The sequence below is a fragment of the Paramormyrops kingsleyae genome, chromosome 21 (assembly GCF_048594095.1).
Source record: "Paramormyrops kingsleyae isolate MSU_618 chromosome 21, PKINGS_0.4, whole genome shotgun sequence".
Lineage (NCBI taxonomy): Eukaryota > Metazoa > Chordata > Actinopteri > Osteoglossiformes > Mormyridae > Paramormyrops > Paramormyrops kingsleyae.
In genome coordinates, this window is record NC_132817.1 from 10,145,081 (window position 1) to 10,159,345 (window position 14,265).

General features: G+C 44.2%; 1 protein-coding gene across 2 annotated transcripts in view; it reads right to left on the reverse strand.

The window, feature by feature from the left end:
• The window catches only part of LOC111847641 (ephrin type-B receptor 1-B), a 119,350-nt gene that overhangs the window by 60,178 nt on the left and 44,907 nt on the right, over nucleotides 1-14,265 (reverse strand). For both annotated transcript variants that reach the window (XM_023819016.2, XM_023819017.2), the window contains exon 3: nucleotides 2,202-2,883. In XM_023819016.2, coding sequence (XP_023674784.1) covers nucleotides 2,202-2,883 — 682 coding nt within the window. The remainder of the gene's footprint in view (nucleotides 1-2,201; nucleotides 2,884-14,265) is intronic.

The window sequence follows — 14,265 nt, forward strand, 5'->3', positions numbered from 1 at the left end:
CTTTATTTGTCCCCGAGGGGCAATTTAAAAGGCATAGAGGAGCAACGCACACAAATAACACAAATAATTTCATCTGTAAGTTGACTGAATACCCAAGCAAATCAGACTAATTAGCAGGTATCTAGGGACATGTATCTCTGCAATTAAATGGACAGTTCACAACAAACTGAGTGTCTCTGCTTTGCTTTTGTCATCAAAAAATTCTTTACGCTGCTCTGGTCTGGGCAACTGGGTATCTGTGTTCAAAAAGATTCAGCGCTTTGAAAGGGCTACAGTGCCAAAAAATGGGGCAGTGAATTTTCTGGAGCATGAACCCAAGCTCATATGTGATGCAATTCCCAAATGAGCAAAACGATTTTTTTTCTTCCTGAAGACTGATAGGTAGGTTTAAAATAAACATTAACAGTTACCCAGAAATCTTAAGATCTCTCCTCATGTGCTCAGCACAGTAAAGACAGCAGCTGTTATCTGCTGTATTTAAAGAAACTAAAAGAGACAAAAATGCAGAATGCCACGCTAATCAAAAACACCGCTGGCTATATGCACCCAGTAATGAAAATGAATATATTAACTATCATTTGATTTTGCTGAAAAATGCTGGCGGAACCATGAAAACCCAAAAATGAACATGTGATGTAAAGGTTCAGGAGCAGATAACACCCATAAAAGTTTATACTTTATTGTGAATAAATCAAGTTTTTAAATGCCAAGTATTAATGTGGATATGCGTTGATGGAAAATGCACATCCATGAAAGGGTATGTTCATAGCTCCCCAAGATTAATTTTCTAGAACCATTTGTCACACTCGCACAATTGTTCAGAAGAAATCAGAAAACCAACCAGAGTATTATGTAAACAAGATTTAGGTTACCGAAGGAAGTGGCACAAATTGCAGGATAATAGGTAGTCAAACCCATACACATCTGCCAAGAGGACTTAGAACTATGGGTGCAGAAGTATGACGGTATGACTGTATACCGTGATAAAAAAGAAAAACATCCTAAATAATTATATAATTTGTGCTGTTCTTTAATATCCAGGGCACAAGCAAATGTGTTAATAATGTACCAATATCACATTAAATATCATTGAAATTTTTTCAATTCACATTAATTCAGATTTCCTTCCTAACACTGTAATAATTAGCTGTACTTTTTATAACACATGTGCAGGCATGACGCTTTTCCCAACAGCACACAGCATCCATTGGTTATCTGGCTAGCAAACTAATACAATCTAAGATGTCGGTCTGTTATGAGGAAATGGAGGGTGCAAATATAGTTAACGGTGAATCGTACGCTTCACAAAATGAACCCATCCAGCTATGTGGACCATAGGCATGGTTAGGAATTTTAAGCCAAGCCCTGAGTATTTTAGTCCTGATGCCAATCTTCCCTCTGCGACAGACAGACAGACAGACAGACAGACAGATAGATAGATAGACAGACAGACAGATAGATAGATAGAATTCAGGCAAAAGGTAAACTTGATGTAGCCCCTGATCTTCTCCATACCTAGGAAAACCCCTGATGTGGACACATTTTGGATTCAGAAAAAAAGGAGGAGTTATCGTTGCAAATGACTCGCCAATTTATAGAGCATGTGAAAAAATCCATAATGGCCAAGACAGGCAACACGTCAAATGTCAAGAGAACGCCATCCGTCACGTTACGTGACATCGCAAGCTTTCTACAAGCTAGTAAGCTGCTAAAACAATGCACAGCTAATATTCACATGAACCATGGCACGGACGCTTGCTGTGCAAGTTGAGATTAGATGAAATTAAAAACGACAAGATATACTTTATGCAATTAAACAAATTCATAAGAAGTAAATTAAACAGTTTATACAATAATTTTTTCCATGTATGTTTCTGCTATTCATGCAGTGTCAAAGAAAGTGTTTATGTGAGTGCGTGGGTGTGTGTGTGTGTGTGTGTGTGTGTGTGTGTGTGTGTGTGTGTGCATCAGATATACGTGACATTGTGGGGTTAAGGACGTCATAGCTGGGATTAGGGTTATGCCATAGAAATAAATAGGGAAAAGTAAACACCTAATTTGTGTGTGTGTGTGTGTGTGTGTGTATGGTGGGGGGGGGGGGGGGGTATTGGGGTATACAGTTACAGATGACCCACCCCTATTTAACATGGATTACATCACAGTGTAATTATTCAGCTGAAAGCAGGAGAGCCCGGTCTCACCTCGACACACGTTCCCATTGTCCGCCTCGAAGCCAGCTTTGCAGGAGCAGCTGCCAATGGGAACCATCCACTCGCCGTCCCCGTTGCAGTACAGCTTGATGGGCACGTCCACTTCCTCCGAGTTGGGGACACAGACGCCATGGGCGGTGACCAGGGAGGTGCTCTCGGCGCCCGTCATGGTGTCGGGGAAGACGGCGAAGTTCTGCACCACGCTGGGGCAGCGCTTGAAGAAGACGCGGACGGAGAGCAGCGACATGCAGGCGCCGTAGTCCTGGAAGGCCAGGTAGAAGCCGCTGCGGGAGAGCGGCCCAAAGCTGCGCACCTCTGTGTTGACCTTCATCAGGCGTCCGCCGAAGTCCACCTGCGAGAAGCTCTCATCGGCCGCGATGGTGTCCACCTTCAGGTAGGGCGCCTCCATCCAGAATGCCGAGCCCTTGGTGGCGATCACGGCGTCTGTCTCATAGTAGTAGAGGTTGAAGGTCTCCTTGCAGGAGCCCGGCACATTTGGGATGCTGCTGCAGTCTCGCACGGTGAACCGAATCTCCACATAGATGCGTTTGGCGCCGCGCCGCTCCACAAACGTGGTCAGCAGCCAGTTGTTCTGGCTGGGCTCGAAAACGTTGCAAACCTGGTACGTCCGGATGGTGTTCAGGTTCTCGTCATAGCCGCTGACCTCCTCCCACTGGGACAGAGGAAACCAAGAAGAACTGGTTTTAGATGAGAGAGCCATGGTGCCCATCTGGTTGCATTATATATTCAGGGTACATTATATTAGTGCTACTTCTACAAGTACAAAACATTCCTTTAGTCTTGACTTATCCAATGACAGTGAAGCTTGGGCAGTGCCCGCCATTCTTCTGGCACCCCTGAAGCAAGTTCTAGGGATAAAGATGTGTTCAAAGGCCCAGCAGAAATGTGACTTCTCTGCCAGGCACAAGATTCAAACCGACAATCTTTGTGGGGAATGCCCAACCATATCTTTAACCCCTGCCCAGCCTTAACGATAAGTAACCAAACACAAGAATTTGGGCATTGTTCGTTTTTTTGATTGCATTCACAGATTTTTTTTTTTTATAAAATTCAGTTTCCCCTTGAGGGAACCAAAAATATGTCTCCACAAGGTATAACATTACTGGTTTTAATCACAGTGTGGGAAAATCTGGTCTCCACAATGTAAAAATTACAAACAGACACACACAAACACACAGGTACACAGCACCGCCATCCATCACTGCTAATAAAACCAAGGTGTACCTGTATTAATGATCAGGTAGCAGATTAAAGTCATAAATATGAATTATGTATGAATGTAATTAAAACACAGTTACGCGCTGCCCAGTGCTGATATGTGGCCAATATTAAAAATCCATATCATACTGATGATGAGTGGGTTAGTAATCTTGTGAAAGTGGAGTGGGTTTGGGTTTGGACACGAGTAAAGTGTCCTTTCATTTTACTTCTACAATAAGACACTGCTTCTTGGGCCCTAAGGGCCTAATTTATAATATTTCATTCCAGTGGTATTTCTTTCCATCGGAGTAATAAAACTTTTGAACATTTTGCATGACAATATTACAAATATGGTGAAAACAAGATGTGAGTTATTCCCCAAAGAAGAAAAAAATTTGGCCCAGTGGTGAAACTTGATAAACAACTCACGCAGAAGGGTACCCCCAAATTATCTGTGAGCCACGAGGGTCCTAACCCTCACCCAGTCATGAAAATTTGCACTAGCTATTCGGAATCCGTCTCGACTCAAGCGCCACCAACCCAGTCTCGCCGCATTATGAAATGCGACATGCTGCGAGTTTATGAATGAATGGTTTGGAACGATGAAGGGAGTTGCATTGATGTGCGCCAGCGGATCATCGTCTCAGTGCTTGGAAAACAGTGGAAAGAAATTTTTGGAAGCAGCAGGCAGGTTCTGCCCCAGACAGGTTCTGCCCCAGACAGGTTCTGCCCCAGACAGGTCTACCCAGGGCCTCGGGTGGTTCTAACTTTAGCATTAATTATGCGCCACTTCCCTATTACTGCAGTCCACTGAAAATGCCACTGCCCCACAGACCGCTGAGTGCAACAGACCACCCTCCACATAGTAATAGCAATGGGGCAGAATATTCAGGAAGGATCAAATAGCTGCGGCCTGAGGAAACCATAAAGGGGGTTTGTTGTTTGATTTGACAACACCAAATAAAAAGCATGGGGCGGGGGGGGGGGGGGGGGGGGGGGTGTTGGGTCAAGGCTGACTCCGGTCACCTCTGTATCAATCGCGTCAGCAAGGAACAGCAGGACAAGCTAAGGGTTTAGCCCAGGTGTCATCAGGAGGGAGAGTACGGGGGAGGGGGTGGGGGGACGAGCACTGAAATGATAAATGAGTTTACAGAAATACGGGCCACAAATTAAAGCCCTCTCATCCTTTCCCCCTGTCACCAGTGGCTGCTACTCGCCTCTCCTCCGTAATGACCATTCATCAGCATTAGGAAAACCTGTCCCTTCCAATGCCAGGCTACAATTACTACATCCCCCAAGAGCACCACCCACCTCCATATAGCCATTAACACATTGTCCTCAGAGGCCCAGCCCATACAACCCCTGAAACACTCACCCCAGGGGCTGCACCCACTACCAGGTCCCATTAATGTACATCCATGGATTCACTACCCTCTGTATGAGGATCATTAATACATAACCTCAGGAAGTCCCACCCATCGCCTGGCACCCATTGGATATCCCCCACAAAGCTCCGCCCCTTCTCAGATTGGCATTAAAAGCCCCCAGGAGCCAGCCTGCTGGCCTCCACATGTTCATGAAAACAGTTTTTTCTGCACCCCTGACCACTAAGGTTCCATGAGCATCTTCATATTTTATCATCTGGGCGGCCATCCTTCATGCTTGGGTCGTATTTCAAGAGATATATCCCCAATAGCAAATATGTCAACAAAAAGTCAAAACTTTCCTATTTGGTAAAGCAAACTGATACCTTATGCAGGCATGTAACAGCAGTAACAGACCATCCATGCTAACAGGTTAATTCAGCCTTATCCGGCCTTGTTAATTAAAGGAAACTGTTTCACGACAGAAGGCAAAATAAATTTGTGGAATTTATTACATCCATATGTAGATAATCAGGGCTTAAGTATCATTTGTGATATAAGGAGGTTCTCCCCCATGCAAGAATAATTACAGGGGATTTTATAGTCTTTTGGGAAATTTACTAGGGATCTTGGGGGAAAAAATATGCATAAAACTACAACAATTCTTTCGAAATAAACTGTGCCTCTTTCTGCAAGTCAGCTGCTCAGACTTCATATTTTAGAGGTCCCGTTAATGTGTCAAAGAAGAATTAGAGCAGAAGCACTTATGATCGATTTTAAGTGAATTTAACAGTAACACGCGCATGTTTTACGGTTCGGTGTTTACCGTCCAAAGCTAGCCATGGACTTACGTTTATCCCCACGTACCCCATTCTACCTTGTTTACATTCCCACCGCCCGCCATTTCTTCATCTGGCATTTTATTCAGGATGTGAATAACTCATAGCCTTCATTTCATCGTGCAAAATGCAGCGATTCGTTTCGCATTTCCCTATCGGGCGTCCGTGGGTAATTGTAACAGCCCGCGGAGCTGGACGGTGTACTAAATGAGAACAGATAATCTGATGATCAGCACGTTCACAACGAAATCATTTCAGTATATTACTGTGTTCATTTGCTAATATTAGCAGATCCGCACGAGTAAAAATGATATTAGTAAGTTAGTACATTAAACGGGTCCCTCATTATAATTCATTACACGGAAACTGCTACATAGGTGGAAACGCGCATAATGGGAGCGAATTCCCCAGTGCAGCCTAGTTTTAATTGGTTTCACAGGTCAAGCACTTAAAGGTCACGCTAAGAATAAAAACAATAATATTGCTCCTCTTAATAATACCCATAATTAATGCTATTTTTAACTGTGACCACTAAAAAGGGGAGCCTGTTTTGCACACATTACATATACGAATTGGCACATTTTTTGTAAGGGGGGGACGTTAAAGTGTAAATTTGTTGGTTAGCTAAAAATAGTATTTGTGTGCCTCAAAAAATGAAGACAGACATTAATTCAGCCTTCAGGAAGCTCCGACGTCCCCAGGAAATGTACAGGTATATAGGGGGTTAAATTTCAGGCACTCTGATACATCACAGTTTATCATATGCAAGACCACAAACTGAGAAAAATTGCATCTTTTCCTAGTCTGTTAGACTAATCAAGCAATAAAGAAATGTTTAGTGGTGCAGTAAGGAAGTACACCCCTCCCCCCCCCCAAATAAATAAATAAATTGCATTTTTAAACAAGGGGATTTTGAAATGAATGGGGACAAAACAATTTTTAATAAACAAAGAACAAACAACCAAATAAAATCCTTATACTAGTCCTTCCTGTACTGAAGTGTTACATTCTAACCATTCCGTGACGTCGGCAAACAATGCATCTCATCACTTGGATCTGTACACAGGTAATGTTCATAAATGAGCGATGACATGTCGCACTCCTGCCATAGGACATGGAACTAGCTTGAGCTAAACTCCTATCTCGCTATCAGGAGTCGAGCAACAAAATATATTCAAGCTTGACATTGTCACCCCGAAATCTATTAAGTTTGAAATCAATAACTGGATTACTCTGGCTATTTTTTTTTAACCCTCCAGGACAAAATCTTATTCGGATAATAAATAAACCTGTCATGGCATGTGATTGCCGGAGAGGAGCCGCACAGACACCTTATTCATACATTTAACACAAAGTTAGGGGCATTAATGGGCAGCAGAAATGTTAGCAGAAAAGCTCATGCTTTCAAGACAAGTCGACTCAACTTCAAGTCAACTCAAGTCAACGTCAACTTCACGGCGAATCAATCTGCACAAATGTAGGTCTTTTGACACGAAATACATGGGTTGCACTCAAACCATGAAAAGTATGATGTATTGCCTGAATGCAGTAAGATATGTACACTCACCTAAAGGATTATTAGGAACACCTGTTCAATTTCTCATTAATGCAATTATCTAATCAACCAATCACATGGCAGTTGCTTCAATGCATTTAGGGGTGTGGTCCTGGTCAAGACAATCTCCTGAACTCCAAACTGAATGTCAGAATGGGAAAGAAAGGTGATGTAAGCAATTTTGAGCGTGGCATGGTTGTTGGTGCCAGACGGGCCGGTCTGAGTATTTCACAATCTGCTCATTACTGGGATTTTCATGCACAATCATTTCTAAGGTTTACAAAGAATGGTGTGCAAAGGGAAAAACATCCAGTATGCGGCAGTCCTGTGGGCGAAAATGCCTTGTTTATGCTAGAGGTCAGAGGAGAATGGGCCGACTGATTCAAGCTGATAGAAGAACAACTTTGACTGAAATAATCACTCGTTACAACCGAGGTATGCAGCAAAGCATTTGTGAAGCCACAACATGCACAACCTTGAGGCGGATGGGCTACAACAGCAGAAGACCCCATCGGGTACCACTCATCTCCATTACAAATAGGAAAAAGAGGCTACAATTTGCATGAGCTCACCAAAATTGGACAGTTGAAGACTGGAAAAATGTTGCCTGGTCTGATGAGTCTCGATTACTGTTGAGACATTCAAATGGTAGAGTCAGAATTTGGCGTAAACAGAACGAGAACATGGATCCATCATGCCTTGTTACCACTGTATAGGCTGGTGGTGGTGGTGTAATGGTGTGGGGGATGTTTTCTTGGCACACTTTAGGCCCCTTAGTGCCAATTGGGTATCGTTTAAATGCCACAGCCTACCTGAGCATTGTTTCTGACCATGCCCATCCCTTTATGACCACCATGTACCCATCCTCTGATGGCTACTTCCAGCAGGATAATGCACCATGTCACAAAGCTCGAATCATTTCAAATTGGTTTCTTGAACATGACAATGAGTTCACTGTACTAAAATGGCCCCCACAGTCACCAGATCTCAACCCAATAGAGCATCTTTGGGATGTGGTGGAACGGGAGCTTCGTGCCCTGGATGTGCATCCCACAAATCTCCATCAACTGCAAGATGCTATCCTATCAATATGGGCCAACATTTCTAAAGAATGCTTTCAGCACCTTGTTGAATCAATGCCACGTAGAATTAAGGCAGTTCTGAAGGCGAAAGGGAGTCAAACACCGTATTAGTATGGTGTTCCTAATAATCCTTTAGGTGAGTGTATAAAACATTACAGTGTCTCATTCCATACAAGCACAGAGTGGGACGAAACCTCCAGGACCAGGATGGGACTTACATAGTAGGACAGGGGCTACCGACACCCACAACCGTACACATAGTTTCAAGTAAAACAAGAATGTAACGTGCTGCAGATAAACACAGAATTCAGCTTAAATAATGTACAGTGCACACTAACTGTACAGCACAGCAGTACAGCATTATGTGATCTAGACAGTCTAAGGGATGGCAAATGGAGAGAGGGAGGTTTGATGAAGAAGTGAGGGTGGTTTAGTGAGTGATGGATGTTTAAGCTAGAGAGAAGCAGATAGCTCTGAATGCCGGGAGACGGCGACATTGGAAAACAGCAGAGAGCCCAGGAAGAGAACAGCTGACAGTAGGCATCAGCACCAGATCACGTATGTCCAAACCGCATCACCATCAGAGTAACAGAGCCCTTTTGTCATACGAGTACCAGCTAGTCACTCCATTTCAAAGATCTACCTCGCCATCGTACCTGCTATCAGGCTGGGTACATGTTTAGAATGGGATCGGAGTCCATGATGATTTCATGGTGCGTGTATATACCTCCTGAGAAGGCATCCTTGGTGATCCGGCCTCCTGCGCCATATACATTATTCACTCCTGTTTCATGAACACGAGGTTGAGCCGGATTGGCAGAAAAGCCCACCCCGCCCACTCGCTTTCCCGCGTGTCCCGGTTCCACATCGGATAATACAAAACTTTTATGTCATAGATTTATGTGCAAGAAACACACCAGCCTTTGGCAAATTCTCTGAAAACTTCCAGCCTGTTTAATGCTTCTTACATAATGCTTCAAAAATAAAAAGAAAGCCAAGATATTAAAAAAAGGTCTTTTGATATACGGAACATTATTGTCTTCAACAATGGATTGGAAATTGACGTGAGTATTTCACCCAGGGAACCAATGTTAATCGATGGAGTACAATGAACCTTCGCCTGCCTCTCCATCCCCCGCCCCATCACCCTATTCATTATATCGATCTTCTGGCATTATTCGCAGAAGCACAACATTAATGAGGCAGTCAATCTAAATGGCGAACAGCCAACAGGAGCGAGGAGACAGCCATAATGAGGCCACGGAATGGATGAAAGATGCCCCAGAAGGGGGAAGTGGGCTCTGACAGGGAGCCTCCCTAATTAAACGCCGTGTCTTTTCAGGGTGGTGTCGGTGCCACACAAACCAGCCAGCTTTGTTTCAGCCATACCTTCATCCGGTGCTCAGCAGTACTGTACTTAAGGCTAGCCTCTCCACACCACACCACACCAGAAGCCCACTCTTCCACTGTCCTCCAGTAGGGGCCGCCACACGTCACAAAGCTGCACCACGCTAAAGATGACAGCTTGATGGTCACTGTAGTCAGTCTTTTGTGGCTTTGTGGCCAACATTCAGCCAAGCACACATTTTCTGCTGCATGCAAAATTCAGTTACGCATGCAGGCTGCTTCTTGGTATGAGAACTGTGACTCAAATGGAGCCGCCCATTCCTCCAACGACGTCTGGTCCTCAACTTGGCAGTACAGTCCAACAGTTTAGTCTTCCAGGTTCCTGTATGAAATGAGCCTTTGGCTGCTGGAACATGCCCCCCCCCCCCCTGCAGGTTGTGTCCTTACTGTCCTTCACAGCATGGAGGCCTGAAACCAGCCCCTCAGGAATCCTCTCACACACACCCGGGCTATCAGCAGTGCTTTCCCCATCTGTGGTATTTGGTTCTCTTCCCATTATAGGGAAATAAATAGCAACTGGACCCCTGTAATCTGCACATCAGCTGCCATCCTATACCACACATAGGTGGCAGGCTCTACTGACATGCCCATCTAGGTGCCAAGCTGTTCAGGCGTCTCAAGTTGCCCGACACCCTCTGTCATGCTGTTGCCTAGCATCACAGTCCCTGACCTGAAGTACAGGATAAATTTCATTAGAGAAAGGCCGATGTGAAGCCAGTCCAGAAAGCAGTATCTACATGGTGTACCTGGGCAGATCTGCTTGGTGACAGTCTTTGCGAGCAGAACTTTGTATGTTCATGGTTTAATGCAGGGCAGCACGGTGGTGCAGTGGTTAGCCCTGTTGCCTCACACCTCTGGGAGTCTCTGCCATGTGTGTGGAGTTTGCATGATCTCCCCGTGTCATCGTGGGGTTTCCTCCAGGTACTCCAGATTCCCCTCACAGTCCAAAAACGTGCTGAGGCTGATTATACTGTAGTTGCCAAATTGCCTGTATGTGTGCATGTGTAAGTGAATGCTGTGTGAGTGTGTCATTTACTCACACACCTAAATAAAGTGACGATCTCTCTGTGGATCTGTTCACCCCCTGAAGTATTATGATGTAAATGTCCAGTGCAATTATCTTTCACTTCAGAGGAGCACAGTTTTACTTGTTTCCTCTGTTAGACGGTAATGTCTTTGTCTCCAGCATTGTTTAACTATCTGTAAGAATGTTCATCAACAACCACTTTCTAGAGGTTGTCAAAAAGTCAAATGAAATGGCTGGTACTTCCAGTACTTTGGGATTTTATTTACTATAAAGCAGTTGTAATTTTTTAGGTCTGGAAAATAAATCTAGGTTCCTGTTAACACTTAAAATAACACATAGAACATTAATCATTGCTTTCTGATCTTATATTGATGTGTCACAACGCAGCTTAGGTTCACTAGCCAGAATTTTTATTTATTTTTTAACCTGAAATTTACCAAGCAACTTTTGGCAATGTGATGAGAGCCTTACAGGATAAATGTTAAACCAGTGAAGTTTAAACTGTGCCCTTTCTGACAGATGGAGAGAATTACTGAAGTTTAAACTGTGCCCTCTCTACCAGATGGGGAGGAATCTGTGAAGTTTAAGCTGTGCCCTGGCACAGATGGAGGGAATCCATTACGTTTAAACTGTGCCCTCTCCATTCAGATCCTCCACTGTTCGCCTTTCCGGATCTGATTTAGACAAGAGCCATAAGAAAACAAACAGACTAAGATGAGGGAAGGACTGACGGCGTGTTCCATCTGGAGTCACACTGTCATTCCCCTCACGCTCTCACATAACTGGTACTCATCTGGCTATTTCACATTAACATTAGTGACACATGCATGGTTACATGAGACTGACAACACAACAACTCAATGCTTAAGTGAAATCCATGTCCTTTTAATTATGGTTGTTTACAAATCCCATCCTAGCTCAAAGTGTCCTCCCTGACATGGATTATCTGGTTACCCTATAAAATGTCTTTCTTTGTGGCTGAAAGTGGTTTAATAACAAAGGCTGACATAGGGCAAGGAGTGATATGAGATTCGGCTGCATCATCATGAAACGCTAGTCTTCAGAAAGTGTCAATGGGCCATTCTGCTCCACATGGGACTTACGTGGCTGTCAGACTAGGAGGTACCTATGCATCCCTGCAGGTCCAATCAGAGAAGCCCTCAAATCAGAAAAGTACCAAATCAAAAAAGCAACAAGATGGAGGCCAGTTACGAGGTGGCAGGCCCTCTTACAGGAAATAATTCTGACAACGAAACTGAAAATGGCCTGGACTACCAAAGCCTCCCTGACTGAACATGGTGATGAGATGGATCGTAAGCAACGAGGTGATGACTTTCTGTCTGCACAGAGAACAAGGGAGACAGTTCCATCAGACCCCTGCCATGACAGTCCTTCCTAAGGGCTTCTGGTACCGATTCCATCAGAGTACATTGTAAATTGATAGTGGACATGGACAACTTATTTGGTCAACAATGATGAGCAACGAAAGTCCAGCAGCAGCAGCAGTCTGGGCCACTCAGGCTGGAGTAGGAGATACCACAGATGTTGGTTTCGACAGGGGAGCCATCCAGCTTTGCTCTAGGGGGATTTGGTTTGACGTTGACAAGGTAGGGGAAATGACCTGACAAGGGTCTACAGCTGTACTCCATGTGGACCTCAACAAGCCCATCAGTGAGAATCCAGGAAGGCTTCCCCAGTCCCAGTCAGATCATGAATTAGAGATGACCCGGCACGTAGGATGAGAAAATCGGAATTACTTCACAGTAAGGTGCACGCACCATGCTTTGAAGTCGGCTCGTGGCGATAGCAGTGCTGCTCGACCTGCTGTGAGACTCTGCGCGAAACGGATCCAATGTGAAACAAGGCCGTCTGACATGAAAACCTGGGATTAGCACCAGTGTGAAGCTTGTCAGATTCAGCACCATCACCTTGAAGATCAACACTGCTGCAGCTTGAGACCAACCAAATCAATTTCCACTAAAGATTTCATGTTCTTCACATAACAGTGAACACATACACTTAATGGCCAGTTTATTAGGTCACCAACCCATTAATGAAAAGAGCCTGATCCTCCAAACAGCAGCTGACTACATACAGCATGCAGACAGGCTCCAGAGGATCTGCCACTAGACTGGCTAAGATTCCTGATCTAAACGATTTTGAATGTGTTGTGATTGTTGGTGCCAGACAAGCTAGTTCCAGCATCTCAGAAATGGTCACTCTACTGGGATTTTCACACACAACAATGTCTAGAGTTTACAGAAAATGGCACAATACACAAAAAACATCCAGTTAGTGGCAGTTCTTTTGCTGAAAACACCTTGTTAATGAGAGAGGTCAGGGGGAGAATGGCTGGACTCGTTAAGGCCAACAGGAATGCCATAAATAACAGCTCAGCACAGCAGTGGAGTGCAGAAAGGAATCTCAGAGCACAACTTATAAACCCTTGAAGTGGTTTCAGAGGAGGGAAGTGTACCTGGGAAACAAACAAATACTGATAAAGGGGGCATAGAACATATGAGACTAAAAAGAGGAATCTGACATTAGGGCACCGTGGCTCAAACTGTGGTGTCACACCTACGGGGTGGGGGTTTGAATCTCACATCCTAGTGATGTGCGAGTTTCCTTCTGTGGTCCAATGACACACAGTTTGGTCATTTGCGGTCTTTAAGCTGCCCATAGATGATGATTTTGAGGTGCATGGGGACTGGTGTTCTGTCCAAGGTGTGCCCCTGCGGTAGACTCCAACCCCTCTGACCAGTGTTCGCTTACAAGGACAGGTGGATTGATGGAATACAGTATTCACATTTCCTAATAACTTTCTGTATCCCTGAGGAGCGGAGCACTGTAGAATCTCTGCAGAATGCTCTTGATCTCTTGTGTTTATCCACTCTCCTCAGTGGCTCTGCTCCACAGAAAACACTGGAAGGCTGTTTGTGCAAATCTACACACATCAAAGGGGTATTTGGGTAAATAAAGCCAGTCCGTTCCTCTCCCTCCCAGAGCTGGGTGCTGTCTGCTAACTGCCATGTCCCTCGTCACGGTCAAGAAATTGCCAATTTTAACTTTCCAAGTTACAGGAGGATCCAACAGGTCTCCTCCAATTTACTGCATCGCAGGTTACTGGGTAGTTATGTTCCATTAGGTTCTGCTTATTAACTCTGTCTCTGTGTGTGTGTGTGTGTGTGTGTGCGTGTGTGTGTGTGTGTTTCTATCCCTCTGGAGCTGCAGATGGATCAGTGTCCAGTAGGGGTGGGAATTTCTGGGAAATATGATCAAAAATTATTATCACGGTAATTTTCACTTTTAGGACAGTGACGGTATTCTATCATGGTATTACTTTTTTTCAAGTTTTTGGAAGATTACTACGCCATGTCCTTTTAAATAATAAAAAAAAAACATATTAGATAATATATAAATTACATTTTATTTGCTAATCTACATTTTAATTACAGTTCATGGGTTTGGACGGTTTTATTTCGAAAAGATTACAAAAAGTGACATACATAGGAAATGTTTTCTCATAATTCACAAAGCAAAGGGAGTGACAAGCCGCTTCA